Here is a 22,558-nt window from a genome sequence, read left to right on the forward strand (position 1 = left end):
TATACTATATCATTTGTAATTTGTATTTGCCATATATTAACTTTTAGGGTTTCCCACCCACAAAAAAATAAAAACTTAGGCTCATTTTTTTTATAAATATGTTTGCAAGTTATCCACTTTATAAAAAACATAAAAATATAAAATTTTATAGTCGACCATAAAGTTCATTGAACATATAAAATTATTGCATCCACAATGGTTGACTATTAGAAAAATAATTACAATAATTTCAATGGTTGACTATTATAGAGGGTATAAGGGGCACTTATTGGACATCATTCTTTTTCTTTTTAATTATTTACCTTCCTAACTAGTTCCATCGTTCGTAATTCCTGTACACGTGCTCACATACACACTATAGAATCTCCATACCTTTACAGGTTTTACATTCTCTACAATTCTCTATTATTCATATATAGGATTATGACATGTGTCAGTTTATAATCCAACATTCAGAATTAAGACTCAATTAGATGCTAAATCTAATAAATTTTTTAAATTAAGATTCAAGAAAAGAGGAGAGACGAAATCTTTTTTTTTTTTCTCCCCCTTGGATCAAATATTTCATTGGGGAATTGGTATATCCATTTATGTTTGTATCCCACATTTCTCGATTCTGTATCTGTCTAGGTTCTTTTATTTTTTATTTGTCTTTGTGTTTGGATTGATTCTTCATGGGTCGTGTCGAATTGGGTTCGATTTGAACAAAAGAACTATGAAGGGATCAATGATCTGTTCCTTCATTGTAGATTATGGATTTTTCGTTCTATTGCAGTGTGTCGTTGATAACAACATTGAACGGAAAATCGAAGAGGAGAAGCAGTTCGGCAGATGGAGGGTTGGATTTGTAAATTTCTAAAATAAAAAACCTTTGTATATTTTTGGGAATGAGGTTCATCCAGGCCAGCTTGGGCGCACCACGATTACATCATCAAGACACTTTTTATATAATTAATATAGACGGGGCTTCACCTCTGGCCCTGAGGGAATTTGAACTCTGACTTCCTATTTACATTTATAGCCACTCATCTTTTATCCTAACCGTTAGATCTGATTTTTGTAAGTATGGTGAAATCTGGACCGTCCGTGGCTGCCGCAAATAAAAATCCCTCTCCAAGACCTGGGACAACAACAACAACCCTGCTTGTGCCTGTGCATCAGGGTTGATTCATTGAAGCACTTGGCCTGCCCCTGCCAGGATCGCTGGAGAAAAGGGCAGAAATCTTTTCTGAGTTCCAATAAAGAAACAGTGAACATTGTAGGGTTGGCATGGATCCATAAGATAGAGTTTACCATTAAAAGAGCCCTCGAAAACACCACAAAAATCAGAACAAAAAGACAGAGCAGTCCAAAATACAGAGCACCCCACAAAAATCCTACAAAAGAAATCTCTGAAGAAGAAATCCCTTCCACCTTCATCCCTACCTACCCCTTTATATGAAGCAATCCTCTGAGTCTCTCTGTCCATTGTCTCATTTTCTCTGTTGCCTTATTTACTACCTTTGCTTCTTTCTCTGCTCCCTGGGTCACAAGCCTTCTGCTTCCTACTCTAATTTTTTAAGAAATTAAAAGAACTAATTTAATTTGTTTCTATGAGACAAGAGTAGGAAAAATAAATAAATTCCATAGTCTCACTAGTTTTAGAGTATTTTTATTAAATTAACTAATCTAAATTTAGAAATTTCATAATTTGTTTTCCCACATTTTTAAGATCAAACAGTTCGGATTTTTTAATTTATATATATTTTTTTAACCTTTGTAAAAGTAATTTGATCTTTTTACCTATAATTATTTGGTTGAGCTAGTTCTTTGAACCGACTTGGTTCACATGTGTTGTATAGCGTAGTTTCTGGTTTGGTTCAATTCATAAGTGTGCAAATCGAATTGGGGGTTTCTTGAGTCGTGTCTGAGCTCTTGGACGATCTCGAAGACACTATGACCAGGATGTATTCAGCGAAGGGAGAAGAAGACTCGATGGGAGTTTGGTGATGATCCATGCTTATCCTGATCATCTCTTGTACATATTTCGTCTCTCTTGTCTTGTAAATTTTATTAAAATCCCATAGTGAGATTGGACTCATACTTGAGTCCCGGGGAGTATGTCCATTTTAACCAATCATCAATTCTTGGCTCTTCTATGCTTAATTTCTTGATAAATTATAATAACAGATTAGGCTTTACGACCTTTTTTGTTTTTCTAAGACTCTTCAAATTCTTCAAAAACTGTATTGAAGATAATAAATTAATACAGGATAAAGTGTTATTTATTTTTCTAACTTAAATAGAAAGTGATTTTTAGATTCTAATTTTATCCATTTCGTACGGTCCTATCAGTTAGAAAAGCGTGAAATAAAAATAATAGAAAAACAGTTTCTGCTTCTTACCAAGAAAAAAAAAAAAAAAAAACAGTTTCTGCTTTGGGAAACGGAAGTACGGCTATGGCAGCTTTTCTTATCTCTCGTCAACCCCTTAACGTCCCTTCACCGCCGTTTGTTTGCTCTCTCTCTCTGGCCCTCCTTCTCTGTCAGTAACACTTTCTCTCTCCTTTCTTATAATTCACGCCAAAAGCCTCGTCCTCTGTTTTCTCTGTCCCTCTCTCTTTCGTTTTTTCACAGTATAATGCCATTACCCAGTTCGACCTACGCTTCAATGGAGACTGAGCTAATGCCCTCTTTTTTCGTATTTCCTCGTTGAGCAGATTCCAATTGTCCTTTTTTTTTTTTTTTTCTTCTTTTCCTGTTGGTGTCTGCATCCCCAACCATTCTTCTCCGGGTTTCGAACCGCTGCAGCAAAAGAGAGGATGTTGCATGGGAAGAAGACGAAGATGGGTTTCTTCTCTGTGTTCATGGTGACCTTGCTGTTCCTTGCTCAAGTCGTTTCACCTCTTCCAGACGAAGGTTTGCTTTCTTTTAGCTTCTGCTTCCCTTGGAGCTTCTTCATGTTGTGTTTACAACTCCGTAGCAGAGCTACTCTGTATAGAGGGGAGCTCATACGTAGGAAATGAACTTCTGCTGCTTCGTAAATAACCTACTGTGGAACTCTTTTTCCCCTTCTTCTGTTCTGCTTCTTCGTTCAGGGAAACGTGGAAACTTCCATGGTTTTTTTTTGTTTTTTTTTTAGTTTCTATGGCTTGGTCCTGCTTTATCTTAGTTCTTCTCGGTTAAAATAGTTTATTGGTTTAAAGCGTTGCTCTTCAAAATCATGGGTTTCTACAGGAAAAGCGTTGATGTTGATCAAGGCTTCTTTTAGAAATATAGCTAATGTGCTGCTTGACTGGGACGATGTGCACAACGATGACCATTGTTCATGGCGTGGAGTCTCCTGCGACAATGTCACTTTCTCTGTTCTTTCCCTGTATGTTCATCACTACAAAGCTTTCCTCTTTTGATTTAAGTAAATGTAAATGTCACGAACTCCATTTTTAAGTTTGGCTGAAACTAGTGAGTCGTAGTAATGGAGTTCTGTTTTTTTCACTGGGAAGGAATCTATCAAATTTGAATCTCGGTGGAGAGATTTCTCCTGCCGTTGGAGACCTCACGAACTTGCAATTGTTGTAAGTATTACTTGTTCTTGTCTTCCTCTTCTGAAAGCCATTTCCTCCTATGATGCTCCACTGCGTCCTACTCACTTTAACGTGCAGGGATTTGAACGGAAATCAATTAACTGGACAAATTCCTGATGAAATTGGAGATTGTGTCTCCCTTAAATATCTGTAAGTGTTACCCCGAGAATCTTTTCTCATGAAGTTTCCACATCTGGTGACTAGTGATTAAGTAAGAAGCTTAATATCTTTTCTGGTTGGGTGACTTACCTCTGCAGGGATTTATCCATGAACTTGCTTTATGGTGATATACCCTTTTCAATATCTAAACTTAAGCAACTCGAAGATCTGTAAGCATCATGGTCTGAAAATGTTGCCTCTTGTTTGAGTTTATTGTTGTATGTTGGCCGTAAGGAAATCTAACAATTACAGAATGAGCTGTGCAGGATTTTGAAAAGCAATATGTTGACTGGCCCAATTCCTTCAACTTTGTCTCAGCTACCAAATCTGAAATCTCTGTGAGAATTCATTTCTTTTGCCCACTATTTTTTGTCATCCAAGTTTGATCACTTGTCTACCAATAATTTCTTTGATGCGTATTTTAAATGCTCACTAGCTAAACATTTTTCCAGGGAACTTGCTCAGAACCGCCTGACAGGCGAAATACCGCCGCTTATCTACTGGAATGAAGTATTGCAGTATCTGTGAGTTTTTTTCTTGAAGATTTTTCATGGATTCGTGTTGCAGATAATGTTGTATACTCATGCGTTGTAATGCTTAACTGGCTGCAGAGGCTTGAGGGGCAATTCACTGACGGGAACACTCTCCAGAGACATGTGTCAGTTGACAGGTCTTTGGTATTTGTAAGTATTTATCCAATCATTATATTGATGTGTTATCTTCTTTTTAAAAACTCTGATACCATCTCAAAATTTTCAGTGATGTTAGAGTGGATAACCTAAGTGGAACAATGCCAGACAGCATTATATTGATGTGTGATCTTTTTTTGAAATCTCTGATACCATTTCAAAATTTTCAGTGATGTTAGAGGGAATAACCTAAGTGGAGTAATACCAGACAACATTGGGAATTGCACTAGCTTTGAGATTTTGTAAGTTTTTCTTTGACATCTTGAATTTTGCATTGTTTGCTTATTCTCTAATTCTTACTTTCCTGATATCTACTTTGTCATTGAAATAAGGGATATCTCATACAACCAGATTTCTGGAGAAATTCCTTTCAATATTGGATACCTACAAGTGGCTACCCTGTAAGTTTACTTGGTTATTGTCTTCCAAACTACTGTTGACATTTAATTTCCTGCCTTGTGGTTTCGTGATGTTCAAGCTTGTGTGTTCTTTAATCAGGTCCCTTCAGGCAAATAGGTTCACAGGGAAGATTCCTGACGTCATTGGTATTATGCAAGCCCTTGCTGTCTTGTAAGCAGTTATTCGTTTCTTTGAATATTTTTAGCATCTTACAATGGTTAATTGAGAAAATTCATTGCTCCACTAGCATACACATTTAAAGATATTCTCCCTTTGGTTTTTTTCTCTTAGGGATTTAAGTGAGAATGAACTTGTTGGACCAATTCCACCAATACTTGGCAATCTAATTTTTACTGGCAAACTGTAAGTTCTTCGCTTTGAGCAGCTTAATAGTATCTATACATGTTTCCTTGACTAACATTATTGTGTAATCACCCCTTTAGGTACTTGCATAGTAACAAACTTACGGGACCCATACCCCGAGAACTGGGGAATATGACAAAACTTAGCTATCTGTAAGGCTTCTTTTGCACATGCATAAACTGTTCCTTGTTGGTCCAATATTTCTACTGTTTATGGTTGTCACCTGATTCAATATACAGGCAGCTGAATGACAATCAGCTTGATGGAGGGATACCAGAAACACTTGGGAACCTAGAAGGATTGTTTGAACTGTGAGTTAGAGCTCTAAGTGTTCCAACCTCTATATGTTAGGTCATGTATCTGTCAGTTCCTCAGGATTGTAGCTTGCCTTGTAAAATATTTTCGTCTGCATTGTAGGAACCTTGCCAATAACAAACTTGAAGGTCCCATTCCAGAGAATATCAGCTCTTGCACAGCATTGAATCAATTGTGAGTATTTTAGGTTTTGCTCTCTGACTTTCTGTAAAGTTGTGAATTCTGCTTATTTGTAGCTACTCTGTTTCAGCAATGTGCATGGCAATCGGCTGAACGGTACCATACCATCTAGTTTCCAGAATTTAGTGAGCTTGACTTATTTGTAAGATTTCAGTGGTTTTCTAAACCCCCATTTCTTAGTTTCCTGCACTACAATTTACTTTGTTGCATGCATAACCTTAAATTTATTCTGCAGGAATCTTTCTTCAAACAACTTCAGAGGTAGGATCCCTGTTCAGCTGGGGGGCATTGTCAATCTTGATACACTGTAAGTGTTGTAATGCCATGGATAGTTTCTTTGATCCCCATATTTGATGGTGCCTGTTCTAATATGATATATATCCAGGGATCTATCAAACAATCATTTCTCAGGGTCCCTTCCTGCTTCTCTTGGTGCTCTGGAACATCTTCTTATTTTGTAAGCACCAGATCATTTTGAAGTGGGTTGCAATATTTAATATTGAGTAATCTCCTTGTATTTGATGGTTTTAAATTTGTATCATCTCCTTCATAGGAACTTGAGTAAAAATTCTCTTAACGGACCTGTTCCTCCAGAACTCGGAAATCTGATAAGTGTTCAAATCATGTGAGTTTTTTTTTTTTATTTTTAAATTTTATTTATTTATTTCCTTGGCAAAGAAAAATTACTTTCACTTTTCATTTAAATCTTTCAGTGATGTGTCGTTCAACAAGCTTTCAGGCAGTATTCCTGAAGAGTTGGGTCAGTTGCAAAATATTGCGTCTCTGTAAGTTTATCCATCCATTCATTTTCAGTGAGAATAGTTGCTCATCTATATTTGAGAATCCTTGGATGAGCTTACCAATAAATGGATTAATGCAGTATTCTTAACAACAACAATATTGGTGGTGGGATCCCAGTTCCATTAACTAACTGTTTCAGCCTCACCATGTTGTAAGTTTCTTTCTGTCACTCATTATGGTTAAGTATTAAAAATTAGACGCTAACATTCAGTTCTGGGGTTCAGGAATCTCTCTTATAACAATTTGTCCGGTGTTGTTCCTCCTACCAAAAACTTTTCGAGGTTTCCCCCGGAAAGGTGTGCAATCGCTCCAGCAGAAACCTTTCCTAATTTTGCCTACAATTAAAATGCTAATCTAGTTTCTTGTATCTTCAGCTTTTTGGGTAATTCTTTGTTATGCGGCAATTGGTCGGGATCACTTTGTGGGCCATATGAGCATATATCCAGAGGTACATAGCTTAATAAATGTCGTGGCAGCAAGTTAAAAATAGCTTATTCTATTTTGTGCATTATTTTGGCTCTATAAACTGCTTTCCATCTTTGTTACAGAGAGCATTCCCCGCACTGCTGCTGTCTGCATTGCGTTGGGCTCAGTTACACTGCTTTTGATGATCACGGTGGCAATTTATAAATCCATAAAGCAGAAGCAATATGAGAAGGGTTCCAGTACAGTTCTTCAAGGTAATTTGACATTTTTCCACACATTCTTTGTAACCATTGGCCTTTTGTTCCCTTACTAAGTTACCTTGTGTATCAGGTCCACCAAAACTGGTAATTCTTCATATGGACATGGCTATTCATACCTATGATGACATAATGAGGATTACTGAGGATTTTAGTGAGAAATACATAATTGGCTATGGTGCATCAAGCACAGTTTACAAGTGTGTGCTCAAGAACTCGAAACCCATAGCTATCAAAAGATTCTACACACAGTATCCACAAAATTTGCGGGAGTTCGAAACTGAACTTGAGACCATTGGTAGCATCAAGCACAGAAATCTTGTTAGCTTGCATGGATACTCACTTTCCCCACATGGAAATCTTCTTTTCTATGATTACATGGAAAATGGTTCATTGTGGGATCTTCTGCATGGTAGGCTTTCTTGTGCCTTGGTGTAATAGATAATTTATGGTAGACTTTCTGGTTAAAAGAGTATTGACATTAACAGTTATGTTTGTTTTTGAAACACAGGACCGGGAAAGGTGAAACTGGACTGGGACACACGGCTGAGGATAGCCGTTGGAGCTGCCCAAGGCCTTGCATACCTGCACCAAGATTGCAATCCTCGGATCATTCACAGGGATGTCAAATCTTCTAATATCCTGCTGGATGAGAACTTTGAAGCTCATCTCTCTGATTTTGGAATTGCTAAGTGCATCTCAGGCTCAAAATCTTATGCCTCCACTTTCGTAATGGGTACCATTGGCTACATAGACCCAGAGTATGCACGAACCTCTCGTCTAAATGAGAAATCTGATGTTTATAGTTTCGGGATTGTCCTGCTGGAGCTACTCACCGGGAAGAAGGCCGTGGATAACGAGTTGAACTTGCATCAATTGGTTTGTGCACCCTTAATCTTGAAGTCCAACTAGTAACGTTAGGGAGTATTTTGCTCTGTCCGGTTTCTAATGGTTATATGTTTATGATTCAGATATTGTCCAAGGCAAATGATAACACTGTGATGGAGGCAGTTGATCCAGAGGTATCTGTGACATGCATAGATTTGGTAAAGGTGAGGAAGACATTCCAGCTTGCTCTGCTCTGCACAAAGAGGCACCCATCAGAGAGACCAAACATGCACGAGGTTGCGAAGGTGCTGGTTTCTTTGATGCCAGCACCGCCTACAGCAAAGCTATACAATGTGCCCAAGGTTTTCGACTATGCACAGTTCTTGGTGAATTCAGATGGAAAGCAGCAGGAAAATACTCATTTGCAAGACAACAGTTCATCCAACGCACGGTGGTTTGTCAAGTTTGGTGAAGTAATCTCAAAGAACACCCAATGAAGTTCAGGCTTCATTACTTGCCCGGAAATGGCACTATGCTTTTTACAGGTTGTGGTCCAGCTGGGTCTCTACTATCTTGAATATGTTTGCAAATCCAAACTTTTAAACTTTTGATTCAGTGTAAGTTTTGAGATCGAATGGGAAGTTGGTATAAAGGTAGGTTTAAGAAGGCAAGAAAAATAGGAATTAAAAACCGGAAAAGCTTAAATGTAGCTTATTTTTTCATATACAGGGTTCAGTAGGAAGTTGCTTTATGCAGTTATTGTACAATAAATTCTGAGAATTTAGGGTTTGGAGATGATGAATTGTACTTGCTCATTATGAGAGTTATGGAGGTATATATTCTATGATAATCTTTGCCCAGTTTTTATATGGATTAGTACTCACTCCTTGATGCCTATGGACTATGACTGGAAAAGTCTGAATGGCTTTCAATGGTTGAGTAAATATGCTGGTGCTACTATTATATTATGCTTTTGCTTGCTCTGAAGATCTGAGCTTCTGAGCATTCACGGGTTTTACAAGTTATTTAATAGGTCCTAGACTCCTAGGGGTTTCCCTTAAATCTGCTGACCTTGCTCTGTTGTGTTTTAAATGATGGGTCTCTCTCATTAAATTATATTTGTAAGCTGAGAGAGGTTATGGTTGTCTTTCTGCCCTTTTTTCTCTTTTATTGCTACTGTTTCAGAATTTAGAAAAAAGATGGTCTTGGGTTCACACTTTGGGTGCTTATGCATTGAAGAAGCAGCTTTAATGCTTTGTATGGTGAGGAGAGAAAAAAGACTTGTTGGACCTTCGGTTACACCTATTTTTTTGGTTGGTACAAAAACGGAATCACAGGAACCCAAAAAAAAATAATCTACTGCTCCATTTTTTGCTCTGCTCTTCCTAAATAGGAAAGTCTAATTTGGAGCCACTAGTTGTTGAATAGAAATTACTGAAGCGCGTTTGGTAGTCCTTATAAAACGTTTTTGGTATTTTTTCATTCTTTGGGAGTGGAAAAATGGGTTACGGGCGGTTGTAAAACGATTCGTTATTTTGTTCTTTAAGAATGGAGCAGTTAAAAAATGGTTTAAAGAACGTTTTTGCCAAACATAAAAAAAAATGTTTTTACCAGAGAATAAAAACGGAAGTGATAAAATTGGTCCCGAATGAAATCTTAGAATGAGTTTAACAAACACCAAACTTATTCAATAGTGTTCTGAAAATATTTTCAGAATGAATTTATCAAATTTCAATTTCAAAGCAAAGAACGGTCTTCTAGTATAGAAACATTAAAAAATGAATTTGCATAAGAATTGGCCTCTCAGAACACAAACTGAGGATCAATATTTCCCTGTATCCATTGCGGAAAGCCCCTGCGGTACAATACAATCTGATTTGACGAGTCGACCCATTTACCCAATTATTGTCCATATATATGTATCTTATATTTCCTTACCACATTATTGAGAGATTTGAGATTTTCGATTAGGGTTTTGGGTGAGAGTCCTTTTAACGTTGTTTTTGGTGATTGATTGTAAAATTTCATTTTGTCCTTCTTCTACCTATTGGAAAAACTTCTCTTCTTTGTTTATGAATGTAGTATACCATATTGGCGCATAAACAAACGTTAAATTTTTTTTTTTTTTTCTGAGTTGCTATTTCTTGATGTTTGTTTCAATAATAACCTTTTGTTTTATGAACATTTTTCCGGTGCTGATCCCATTAAATCCAAAACAAACAGTGGCAAAAGACAATAAATTGGTATGGCATTTAACTTTTCACGTACCTGTGCTTGAGAATGAAAAGTGCAGCTTAACAAAAGCACGTAAATTTTTGTGCTACGCACCGTAAGGTGAGAAACAGGTGAGGATTACTATCACAATTTCTTACAAATACATAGACCTTAAGAAAAGAAAGTACAGAAATGAACTTTTTCGATGGAATCTACTTGCTCCGCAGTCTCTAATGATGACATTATACATATGAACAGATGGGGCTAACACTCTATGATTGAAACCTTTAAGGCCCTGACCACTATACAAATCTGGCCTGTTTACATTTTTATTGAGAATTTGAAAATACTATCTGTTTCTAAATTACTAAATTTGTGCCTCAGATTTCCCCTGCTACAATTACTAAAACGCAAATCACTTCTTTCTACTACTCTGTAACTTATTTACAAAATTGCACAGCACGATATGAAATTTCACCGAATCTCGTGCTCCCGAGAAACAGCTCTGCCTGGCTTTGCTTATTCCATCAAACTTCGTGGAGGTACACGCACTCAAAAATTGTCATTACCAGTCGATAATGTGCAAGCCATCATGCACTGTCAATGGATGCCCAAATTCCTGCAGTGAATCAGCCACAATTTCAGACATTCTGTGAAATCAGCAGAGACCACTCAATTAACTTTTACCCTTAAAACTGAAGTTCCAATAGCCTCAAAAACCTGGGCATTTACACCATCATTCAAAAAAAATGGACTCAAAGCTGGCATATTGAACTACTGATAAAGCAACATCAAGTAGAACCAACATAGTTTTATTTGAATAAATTACACCCCCCCCCCCCTCAGAAAAAGAAAAGAAGCCACTCACCACTGCATCCTTGAATGCCTCAATTTGTCTACATACCCAGCTATTTCCAAAGAAGGTGAGGGTTACAGACTTCATTAGTTCAAATATGGCAAACTAGCTTTTCAAAAATGTCTCCTATCATTCACTAATCCACTTTAATTTGCAATTCCTAATTAATTGTATGCTAAGCATTATGTAGAAGCAAATTGATCACATCCTTTTTGCAGAACTTCTCAGTTTTGAAAACATTGACCATGTCTTAAACAATCTGCACTCTAAAACCTATCCTCACCAGCGGGCATGTGGCTTACTAATTACCCATTCACACACGCATGTGAGAGTGCAACATAGAAGTGGCTACAATTGCTAATATCACACTTGAAAGCAGAATAATCTAAGTCCAAGTTTTTTGGCTATCAATTTCTTATGAAAAAGAGATTCGCCACAAAAGATTTTCACCCAAAACCAAATCCTCTGTCAGCAATTACAACATGCCATCAAATCAATCATGAATTTACTTGTAACTTTATTGGCAGGACAAAATGTTGATGTAGCTTCGATGGGGAAGTGGCATGAAAGTTGGCAAGCTCAATTTCTTTTCTTTTCTTTTCTTTTTTTGGTAGAAAGCAAGTTCAACTTGAATACACGGCAAATATTGCAACATCTAGAAAATATCAATTTGGCCTATAACTTTAGCACCGAATGATATACCTGTTTGTATTGGCTTGGGGTATGAATTCCAAGATCCTTCTATCATGGCAACACTGAGCCTGCTTCTCTCCAACCCTCTGTGGCTTTTCATTCCTTATTGCTGTAATCTTCAAGTTGGATTTCATAAGATTGAGGTTTGGTTAAATCAAAATCACTTCCTAACAACATGGAGACTACTAGAGGATGCATATAAAGTTGTCGTACATACCACATGTTCTTGTTCTAAAGGACCTGGAGTATTCTCCTTTGAGCCCTTTAACCAAACAAAGACAAAAAAATAAATACTTGGGGGGCAGAAAAGAAACTAAAGGCATTAAACTGTGAAATAGTTAAAGGTTTCCGGTGCAACAAAGAATGAGAAAAACCTTAGCATAAGAACTAGACCAAGCCACTTTTGGCTGAGGTGCACTATTCTGCTGGAGTCCTGATCTCAGTGACAGCTAAGATTTACAACAAAAGAGGAGAAAGGCATGAGTTCATTGAAACAAGAATGCAAAGAACATAATAAAGAAGACACCAACTAATTCTTATTAAGAAGCAAAAAATAACCTTGTTAAAAAGCTCTGTAGGTGGATGAAGCTGAGACCTCTCATCTGTTGAAAAATGAAACTCCTGTGAAAAATGGGGGGAAAAAACATGGTAAGGAATAAGGAATAAAGGCATCAACAACACAAAATATCTATTAAGCAATGGATGTAAGGATATTCACAATCAAGGACAATTCCGCATAAAAGCAAAGAAAGATCACAGCTCATTATGCAAGAAGATAGAAAACAAAGATATAGGTGGCAGCACACTAGGCATAAATATATTTAATTACCATCGGTGCTGTCACTTCCCGCTTCCTGTTCCGGAAAACACCAATCTCTCCTTTACTTGAAAATATCTGGAGCCAATAAGGTTAATAAATGACTACTGTTAGAATTATATACAAACAAAAAAACAGTCATATGCAAATTGTCACTCTACCTTCTTATTAGAGGGTCGAGCTTTAAAATGCTTGGCTACTAGAGACTCTTCCTTTGGATTATCCCCAGAATCCGACCTGAGTAGATCCCAAAAACAACCACGTAAGTTATTTCAGACAAAAGAGAATGCAAGAAGCTTCTAGGAATTCTTTGGTTTTATATGGAATCAGATCCATTCAAAGACATGAAGAAAAGCTAAATCCCTAAAACTAAAAAAGTAAATTCATTTATGTCAAAATAAAAGGAAACAAATAAAAAATAATGAAAAGAAAATAGCTGTTTACATATAAACATTTAAGGCCACAATGGTCTATGGACACACACAATGGTACCTTTTGGAATCCATAATTGCATCATGAGCAACACTCCCACCATTAGCTGCCACCTAAGATGGAATGCTTATTATTATTAGCTTCTAACAGTTGAAATGACATAAATATCATTTATACTTTGATAAAACAGTCAATGAGATAGTCTTACTGTTGTTAATGTAGCAATGGTACCTTCTAAACCTTGGGTAATCATATTCAATGAAAGTAAATTCCATGACCTACCTTATGAGATAGGTTGTGAGATTGTGAAGACGCAGCTGACGAAGAGTGTTGCAAAGCCCTCTGTGATGTCTTCAAATGGAACTCCTAAGACACAATGTTACAAATGGAAATAGTGAACACCAGCAGCTATTTAAAGGCAAGTAAACTGAACCTTGCACCACTGTCAATGCAAGTAATTAATAAAAGGCAAGGGCATAGAAGAAATCCTAAATCTTTACCTGAAATTCTGGCAACCGTGGTGTGCTTCTTTGTGGAAGTTGCAATGAAGGAGCCTTGAGAATCTGAATCAAACCAAAAACAAAACAATTAGTAAACTGGGAAGCAAATAACTGCACACACACAAACAGTTGCCCACCCCCTTCCCCCAAGAGAAAGCACTTTTAATAACTGTAGTACCAACTTTTCTGTTCAAAGGAAGTGCTTTGAATGTACATGTTGCCTTTTGGTGCTCTTCTAACTCAACATTATATTTTGATCTGAAAGTAATGGAAAAAATATAACCAAAATCAGTAAAAGAAATACTAATGCATTATAAATTTCAATTCCTTCAATAAAAATTGACCACAGTTTCAACGTAAGTAGTATACCTGGTCCTCTGGGCCCTATTTGCTGTCTCTAGCTCTGGCTCTCTTGGAACAGTGAGTTTAAGCTTTGGATGTACTACATTACCATCAACAGGTTTGTCCTAGTAATTCATCCAAAAGAATTAAATTAAATTTATTAGCATTGATGGTATAAAATGGAACAAAAGCCAAGTCAGAAGAAAACAAGATGCCACGACAATTAAAAGACCACGCAGATTGCACAAAAAAGGCAGCTGCCACCAGAAGAGTTAAAAGGTTACCTTCTTTGGTATTTTGTGTGCCAGAATAGCATGTGGCTTTGTTCCAGCAACCTGTTTTACAAGATTATATAGTGTTCAGTAATCACTTCAGGCTTGAGCACCTAAATCCAACCCGTTGTGCATACATACTGTACCCATAGGGTACCAAACTTCACCAGCTGCTTAACATATTAGAATGAACATACATCTCAAACTAATAGGATTTTGTTCATTAACATTTGATTCTATTATTAGACTGCAAGTATTTCAAAAACAAAAGAATATTCCATAAATCACACATCAATGAGTTACATAAATGGAGTTATCAAGCATGATATGTAATAAACGTTTGAATAAAGACAGGTCAAATATAAAAGTAAACATCCAAGTACCTGCAACATATTTCAAATTCAAGTCAGGAAGGGATCTGTTGCAGTATTCAATTAGAAAAAAATCCCTAAACAAGTAGAAATTTTCAATTATGTGTAATATTTGTTTCCAGTTTAACATAGTTTTCTAATGGAATAGGAAAAGAAAGCATAGCACCCCTTCAGCAATAGCAGTTGTGTCTGACTCCAAGTAATTTAGTTCATGATAAACTTACAGCCAACACTACCATAACAAAATTTCACCAAAAATCTATAGAAGAAAACCCACAGGTATCCATTTATGATAGAATTATGAAAACAGACCTACCTTCGTTGAGTGACCTCCTTCAAGCTTTTGTCTCTTGGTAGCTTGACTTTCAACCCCTGGGAGAGTATCAAAGCTTCGACCACTGTTATGTGACATCCTTGACCTACATATAACACTCGACAGAATGAGAAAACAGAAGAAAAAATGGAATCAAGAAGCTGCAAAAAGAGAAACACAAAAGAAGCAGGATCATAGATGAAATTGTTCCAATGTTCCAGCATAGCAGATTTCAAAATAGTATTGGAAAGTCTCAAGAGGATCATGGAGTCTAGAATCCTCTCAATAGATGCCAAAACACAACTATCATCTTAATACAAAGATATTCAGAGACTCCTAAAAGTTTAACTCAACGCAAATCACAGTTTCAAGGATTGGAGTGGTCTGGGCATGTAAGCTATGTCAACGTGCAAGGAATTGCCTGGTCAGATCTGTTTCTCTCTTTTCTTCTGAAAAACTTGGCGGCATTAGTTGAGCGCCATTGAGTGAACTTGGGATTGGCATAGTTCCTAGTGGATAATCTCGATTCCTTTTGAAGTTTTAAATCCTTGATAAATATAAATCTCATAATTAGAGTACAATATGCCAGCAGTAGACAAGAAGCTATGCTGTTAACAGGTGGGAAGAGAAAAATTAAAACCTGCCAAAAGATTGGCTGGAAACACAGGCATCCCGTGTTTGGTTTTGCTTTGCCAGATGACTTGCAGTCGGTTTCATTAAAGTTGAACTCCTGGCAGAAGGTCCCTTGCTTGCATGCTTCACTTTTGCTTTAGGAATGCCTTCAGCCATGTGATTATAAAATGACAGCCCTAGAGAATTGAAAACCAACACAAACAAGAAATCAGAGAAGAATATATTAAGAAGGTTGAAAGTGACTACACAATTGCACTCAAATTTAGTTTGTTTTCATGCAAATTAAATGGAAACCTGGTCTGGTCCAGACATACTATTACACTTGAAAGTATGAAGAATTCTAGGAAAGAGGACGCAAAATTAACCAAACTTGATTGTGAGACTAATCAAATATATTATTTCAAAACTTTTAAAACTAGAAATTCCTACTACAGAATAGTTGGATTCCTAAGAAATTTGTCTGCTGCATGAGACTGCTAACATAGTAAGGATAAAACCAAAGCACCTGTTGTCAACGCTTGTTGACCATTTTGAGTCTTCTGTGAGACACCACCTGTTGAGTTCCTGAAGACTCCGTCACTCATCTGTTCATGGCCTATCAAGAAAAATAAATAAATCTTTTAATATTATCAACATAGAAATCTGCCCTCTGCTGCTGCTTGAAAGCATCACTATCAGTATTTATAGGGATAGATCTTATTATGTCAGACCCTTAAGTTTCCTGAAAATCCTATCAGTCACTCATTCATGATAGCAAGAAAAATACATAAACAATTTAATATTATCAGCATGAGAATATGCCCTCTGCTTCTTTCTAAAACAAGGGAATCAAAATCCAAGGGGATAAATTTTTCTTTAAAGACGCTAATGCATATAAGGCTCTTCACTTTCCTGACCCACAAAATGTCTTCTGAAACAGAAGGGTTTGCAAATGAGATATATATTGGAATACCAACTGAGAATAAGCCTTCTGGCTGCAAAGCATTTTAGGTGGTCTGTGTTTTACAATTATTTTGTTATTGGTGGTATGGGAGGCGGGGAGGTCTTCAAAAGAGTATCATAGGGTGGAAGGTTAGCATTGGAAACTATAAAGCAGCTAGGTGTCTCATTTGGAGCCATGATGCCCTACACTTAATGCCAACAAACAAATTGGAAAGAAGTGGTAGGATATATTGAAAAATTCAAAACCATTTCAAGCCAGTTATTTATGCAACGGCACACGAAGAGCTTCTTGCAATTATAAACCTTCTGTTTTCATTGTCACTATGAGCCACTATTTGAGATACTAGTAAATTTGCAATAATATTTTTTGACAATTTTCCAATAGTTGTGTTGCCGAGTCTATCTATTTACGAATGAATTGAAGAGAGCTACAGTGTTCACTCTGAAATGTTACTAGAATAGTACAATCACAAGTTTACAGCAAATGAATTATATAAAACCATAGCTAGAAATACATTTCAGAAAAATCATTCATATATCCAATATTACTTGAAACAGCAAATCAAATATTAACTACCCGAAGAGATTGAGGATTGTAAGTACCTTGGTTGCTTTCATTTAATGCAGAACACTCTGCACCCATGGCATAATCGGATTCGTTGGCAGTAGAACCCTTGTTCTCCACTTCTATAGGTTCTGGAGAGGAATCTTCCACGAGGATAACTTCGTAAAGATTTAGTCTCTCCACGAAAGCTGAAAGGGAAACGGATTTTAAAAGGATCGGAATAGAATCAGTTCGCGGAGTTGACCAGTATTTATCAGAAAAATGCAGAGGAAGTGGAATACGAAATAGATATTAGTACATCAACTTCTGCATGCTTTAAATTTGGAATGAAAATGTGACAACTCAATACACTGTCAGATATTAAGCAAAATGCCTATCGAGATTGTGTTTTCTGCTGTAGGGTTCAAAATTAACGATTCATATATGTAAGGTGCAATGCTGCAGATTATTTATTCATCAAAAGAGTCACAAAATTTCTCAAGAAGTGAGTTGGAAATCTGGACTGAGTAAAACCTCTCTTAATATTTGTCGAACTATTCGGAGCTTCGGGTGGAAGAGCAACATGGTTTTCAGAAGTTGAGTTTTTTCGAGAGAAGAATCAAAACAAGCCAAATAATAATATCAAGTATTGCCAGCTTAACGAAGAAGAAATCACTCTAATCTCTACCTAAGAATAAGACCAGCGGCAAAAAGATTTTAATGAAAGATCAAACCGAGCTCACAAATGCTCAAGGTCATAACAATCAAACAGTGACGACTACCAAAAAAACAAAGGATCAAGATTAGATAAAAACTACGGCCAACGAAATCACATTTAAGACATTTGCTGAATGAAAACAAGAAAATGTGCAGGAATAACATACGAGAAGGGGGATAACTTCCAGCTGTTTCGAACCAGAGCTCTGTTTCTCGAGCCTCCGCAGATGTTTCATTCCTGGCGAAATCGAAGTAACGACAAGCATCAAACTCGTAATCAAAATCTACTTCCACAGGCGAAAATCCTCCTTCAGAAACATCCGCCATTTCTTCGTCCATCTCTCTCTCTCCACAATGCCGGTAAGTGAAGAGCGTCAAGCCAAGAAACCAAAGAAGAACACCATTGATTTGCTGAATCTGTTATCTTCCACAGTGTCGCTTCCAAAGCTCTCTGGCGATGAATATGAATAAACCCTAAATCTAGCAAATGCGAGACAAGACCATATCGAAGCTACCGGCGCAAAGCCGATGATTTCGTCAAATGTGAAGCGGCATACATGGTAAGAAAGGTGGCAGGGAACAGACAGCTTTTATAGCGCCGAGGTTGAGTAGTTAGAAGAAGAAACAATTCCAAAATTTGAATAACGGGCACCGAAATTATTAAAATAATACTCCGATCCAAAATCGGATAGTGTTCCATTCGTCGTATTCGATTCGCAATCTCTACTGACGTATGTACCCTTCCCTATTTCCCATAATTCCAGGATACATTTTCAAAATTTCGAAATTATGTCAAATTGACAGTTTTTTATTTTTATTTTTGGGTAAATAGATATTTTATTAAAAAGCAGAAAAAGTACCAAGAAACCACCCAGTTGGCAAAACCACAACACAATCAGGGATCGGATAATGACCATACTGTCTCACTCGAAATAGACTTACTAGATAGGGAATCTGCCAAACCATTGACAGGTACCTCTTTTTCTATTAGAATCATTAATTAAAGAAAATAATGAACATATACTTTATTGTATTATTGTATTTTTTATAATATAAAATAATGAAAAAAAGGACTCATGAAAAAAAAAAAAAAGATGAATGTTGAAATTTTATTTTATCATTATTATTATCTTCTTCTTTTTTAATAAAAAAAAACTTCATTAAAACTAAAAACACTTACATCCATAATTTTGAGTTGCATTACTCGTTCCCATTAGTTCGGAATAATTTAAAGCTAACTTTTCAAACAAAAATTGAAGTATTGGGATGGGAAATTGTCAAAGATTTTATTTTATTAGAAATAACATTATAAAGTCACAAAGATTAAGGAGCAATATAAAAATTATGAAATTACCCAACCATAACTTAAGGGCTTGTTTGGTTATTTGAATTCAATGATTTTAAATCTTTAGATTTATAAATGGGAGATTTATACAGTTTTGGTTGTAAAATATCTCTAAATTCATGAAATTCAAGGATTTCACTTTTTTGCCTAAAAATGTAAATTAAATCATTCTTGGGTATTTGGTGAAATCTATAAATTCCATCCTAAGTATAAAGTGGACGAAATTTGCGGATTTATAATCCAAAAGATCTCTACAAATTTCGATAGATTTGAAGTTAACCAAACAGTTAAGTTTTTGAACCATAAATCTAAGATTTTATTTGATTTCACATCCCTAGATTTATGTAACCAAATAAACCCTAAGGAAATTTACTAATAAAGTGTAGTATTGTATAAATTTAAGAGATATTTTATAATATTTTTATCAATTTGATATATTTTTAGAATGCCCCTCAAATTTTCTCAAATTTAATTAATTTAAGATGGGAACAGGATAATAAGGACGTAATCGTAATTTTAAGTGATTAGAATGAATTATTTTGTCGTGAAAAAAGATTATTAAAACTTTCTTTCCTGGGGCGAAATCGTACTTTTATCGATAGTTTGAAATGAGAAAATTTCCACCTAACGGCTTTATTGCCTTTTGTAGGGCACCGAATGACGCATTTGTCCTTACCTATTTATTGTATCCGTAAAAAGCTACGTTACTTCCCAGATGACATGTGAAATAAAAAGACATAAGAAAACTCCAAAGGTGGGCCAGTCGGTCAGGTATTAAGGGGTGAGAATTAGTTGACTTGTGGATATTGCCTTGTGTCCTCCCGGCCACATCCATGAAATTCCGGTTTAAATTTTGAAAATATGGTTTTGGTGTGCTCTATTCAAACGGGTGTTTGTTAAATGCGAAAATATTATGATTCGCATGGGAAAGAAATTGAGTTTTTTTTCTTTTTTTGGGTAAATGTAACTTGAAGTCTTAAGGATTTGCTTGGATTACATGAATCAGAGATTTTTTTAAAATGAAAATTGAAATCTAAATATTTTGAAAGAGTATATGGGTGTGTTTGATTAGATGAGTCTAGAGATTTCAAATCTATGAATTTCAAATTTATGAAGTCATAATTTATAAAACTAAATGTTTGGTTAACCAAATATGTTGAATGAAATATGTGGATTCATCTATGATTTTTGTGAATAAACAAATATTTAGCGTTTTTAAAGTAGGGATGAAATCCATAAATCTACAGATTCACGTTCTTAGTGTAAAAGATGAATATAGAGATTTTCACAATCAAACCGGTATAAATCTCGCATTTATGAATCTAGAAATTTGAAATCTCTGTATTCATGTAACCAAACAGGCCCTAAAGAAATTTCTTGCGTATCTTTTCAAAAAATGTGACCTGGCTCCATCTTTAAGCAAAACTATTGTTTGTTTAATTCTAAAATCAATGGGGTTGATTACTATATATCAAGCATCACCTTTAAGTATTGGTATTATTTTTCTTTTGTCTCTTTTCCTATCCATTTCTTGCTTTCCAAACATGGGAATTGGATTAATGGGAAATAAATGGAGATACAAACATGCATACATTTATGACTTTGTTGTCTAGTTTTGCATAGAACAGGTGAGATTCCATACAAAAATGAAACGTGAAAGAAGGGAACGGTTTGGGCATTATTTGGACATTTGAATAAGAGTAAACGTGAGCTTCAAGTGACAAAGATTTGCTTGGTTCCTTGGATTCTTTGGTACATTACAAACCCAATTGTGGTACCTGAAATTTAATAGCTTTCAACCAAAAACTGAGCTTTTCCATAAATGAAGAAGTCCAAAGACCAACTTAAGGGGAAAATATTAATGACATTTATTTCTCTGTCTTCTCATATTCTAGTAAGTTGTAGGGGCTGTTGGAAATTCAAATGAAATGTATTGGGACATTTTGAGTACATGTGTGTTGTTACTAAATCTGATGAGTCGACCATTATGTATCAAGAAATCACTTCCCACACCCAAGTCAGATAAGGAATCAAGACCAACCCTAGTTGTAAGACTTAAGGATTTAAAATTTAATGGAATTAGAATGAAGTATGGAAAAAGAACTTAGAAAATTTCAAGTAAAGGTTTTTCTGGTCAAAACATATTTTGTTTTACAACGAATTCTTTTACCTGGTTGATAATAATTGTCAATGCAGAGTTGGTAGAATGATAAGATCGATCCATACTTCTTAGTGGAGAGGTCATGGATTCGACCCTTGTAGACGACAAAACTCCCCCTAAGGATGTAATCGAGGTGTGCGCAAGCTGGCTCGGATGAACCTCAGACAAAAAATTTTTTTGTAGTTTTTCCGGTATCCACAGGTTCTTTAATTTTCGTTTAGGCAATTCATACCATTCATACATAATGTTTTGATCTAGGATTTCAATTTCAATTATTTCATGTTTTAGCAATAGCTTATTGTTCCATGGAGTTAAGGTCCAAAATATGTTGGATTTTGGTTTTAAAAAACAAATAATATAATATAATATACTATTTAGATAAGTTTCAAAAATGCTAAAACTCTATTTCTCTAGTTTTGTTTTAGAACTTTTGTTTGATTCTTACTTATGTATGACTTTTCTGGATGTAAAGATTCCAATCCAAGGATTTTGGTAATTTGACATATATAATATAACATAATTTACCATATTTGTTTAGTCCCCATCGGATGGAGCTAATGATAATATAAAGTATATATACATTGATTGCTCCTAAGTGGGGTAAATGCCGATAGAGAGTTAAATATATATCGCATGCATGAGGCGAGTTTAGGAATATATATGAGAAATTAAAGCAAGAGTTTACTCTTTGTTTTTAGCAAGAAAAATTCGTGTTTTGAAGAGTGATTCAATTTTACTTTCTTCCCTCCCTGTGTTGTACACTACCTTCGTATATACTTTGTAAGTAGAATTTGTTGGAGTGCAAACCTTTGCATCTGGACACCAAGGTCAAATCTGATATACACTTAAGGGGGCGTTCAAATACCTTAAGGAAAAGTATTGTTCATGTATCTCAACTCACCTTGTTCGAGTTCCCTTGTTATGATTTTCACTTATTCTGTTTCATTCGGATAAGTGTTTCTGACATAAGATTATACTACTTTGTGATTATGTTTCTTATTGTCTGATATTGATCTGTCTATACGGTGCCTCTAGTATTCTGGTTCTAACAAAATATGGAAAAAACAAGTGTTTCCACAACTCAACCACCTTATCAATTATGTTTCACTTAATCCCTTTTCATGACGACATATATTTTCAACTGATCGAATTGGAAAATGGAAAAAATTATGCAAGTTATACGTTTTGCTATTACACTTTGTGGAAAATCGTTAGGTATGAATTTGTTAGATACTTGTGGCTCAAGTAGTGAAATAGTATCTCTCTCCAAAAAAAACATGTTTTTTTTTACTGAAGCTTAGAGAAAATATTTTGTTGCAAATAAAGAAGAAATGGATCTCATTAATGCATGGGGTGGAGGTATTTATACCAAATTTTACAAGGAGTTGATGCCTTCATAGTGTCCCAGTCAAGTGGGGAAAGTTTTA

At 35.7% G+C, this 22,558-nt stretch overlaps 2 protein-coding genes across 3 annotated transcripts; one reads left to right on the forward strand and one right to left on the reverse strand.

The window, feature by feature from the left end:
• Positions 1-2,568: 2,568 nt before the first annotated feature.
• Positions 2,569-8,805, forward strand: LOC149029642 (uncharacterized). The gene is made up of 27 exons (XM_089141984.1): positions 2,569-2,897; positions 3,216-3,354; positions 3,482-3,553; positions 3,641-3,712; positions 3,820-3,891; positions 3,988-4,059; positions 4,174-4,245; positions 4,333-4,404; positions 4,581-4,652; positions 4,743-4,811; positions 4,909-4,980; positions 5,101-5,172; positions 5,253-5,324; positions 5,412-5,483; positions 5,590-5,661; positions 5,738-5,809; positions 5,903-5,974; positions 6,053-6,124; positions 6,221-6,292; positions 6,381-6,452; positions 6,548-6,619; positions 6,693-6,764; positions 6,843-6,916; positions 7,017-7,148; positions 7,225-7,563; positions 7,663-8,030; positions 8,123-8,805. Exons 1-27 carry the CDS (start codon positions 2,801-2,803, stop codon positions 8,474-8,476), a joined length of 2,940 nt encoding a protein of 979 aa, XP_088998110.1. The 5' UTR covers positions 2,569-2,800; the 3' UTR covers positions 8,477-8,805.
• A 1,434-nt stretch (positions 8,806-10,239) lies between these two features.
• On the reverse strand, positions 10,240-18,209 carry LOC149029643 (protein TPX2-like). 2 transcript variants are annotated; one of them, XM_089141985.1, is made up of 18 exons: positions 17,793-18,209; positions 16,968-17,117; positions 15,928-16,017; positions 15,430-15,598; positions 14,793-14,895; positions 14,118-14,168; positions 13,861-13,958; positions 13,674-13,749; positions 13,492-13,554; positions 13,274-13,357; positions 13,052-13,104; positions 12,721-12,796; positions 12,572-12,637; positions 12,301-12,363; positions 12,117-12,191; positions 11,960-12,004; positions 11,752-11,858; positions 10,240-10,812 (listed from the first exon to the last, which is right to left on the reverse strand). In XM_089141985.1, the coding sequence occupies exons 1-18, from the start codon at positions 17,962-17,964 to the stop codon at positions 10,794-10,796; spliced, it is 1,560 nt and encodes a 519-aa protein (XP_088998111.1). In that variant the 5' UTR covers positions 17,965-18,209; the 3' UTR covers positions 10,240-10,793. The 2 variants fall into 2 exon arrangements, with proteins under 2 accessions (XP_088998111.1, XP_088998112.1); XM_089141986.1 differs by lacking the exon at positions 10,240-10,812 and having other exon boundaries at positions 11,759-11,851.
• Positions 18,210-22,558: the final 4,349 nt, after the last annotated feature.

This window comes from Hakea prostrata, chromosome 1 (genome assembly GCF_041222555.1).
Source record: "Hakea prostrata isolate BN-2017 chromosome 1, UWA_Hpros_2, whole genome shotgun sequence".
Lineage (NCBI taxonomy): Eukaryota > Viridiplantae > Streptophyta > Magnoliopsida > Proteales > Proteaceae > Hakea > Hakea prostrata.

Excerpts from the sequence above, each read along its gene's own strand:
- LOC149029642 (XM_089141984.1), top strand. The coding sequence starts at position 2,801 with ATGTTGCATGGGAAGAAGACGAAGATGGGTTTCTTCTCTGTGTTCATG. Across the intron at positions 4,653-4,742 it reads TGCACTAGCTTTGAGATTTT|GGATATCTCATACAACCAGA; the intron begins GTAAGTTTTTCT and ends CATTGAAATAAG. Across the intron at positions 6,917-7,016 it reads ATATGAGCATATATCCAGAG|AGAGCATTCCCCGCACTGCT; the intron begins GTACATAGCTTA and ends TCTTTGTTACAG.
- LOC149029643 (XM_089141985.1), bottom strand. The coding sequence starts at position 17,964 with ATGGACGAAGAAATGGCGGATGTTTCTGAAGGAGGATTTTCGCCTGTG. Across the intron at positions 16,018-16,967 it reads ATTAAATGAAAGCAACCAAG|GCCATGAACAGATGAGTGAC; the intron begins GTACTTACAATC and ends TTTTCTTGATAG. Across the intron at positions 12,797-13,051 it reads GCAATTATGGATTCCAAAAG|GTCGGATTCTGGGGATAATC; the intron begins GTACCATTGTGT and ends GGATCTACTCAG.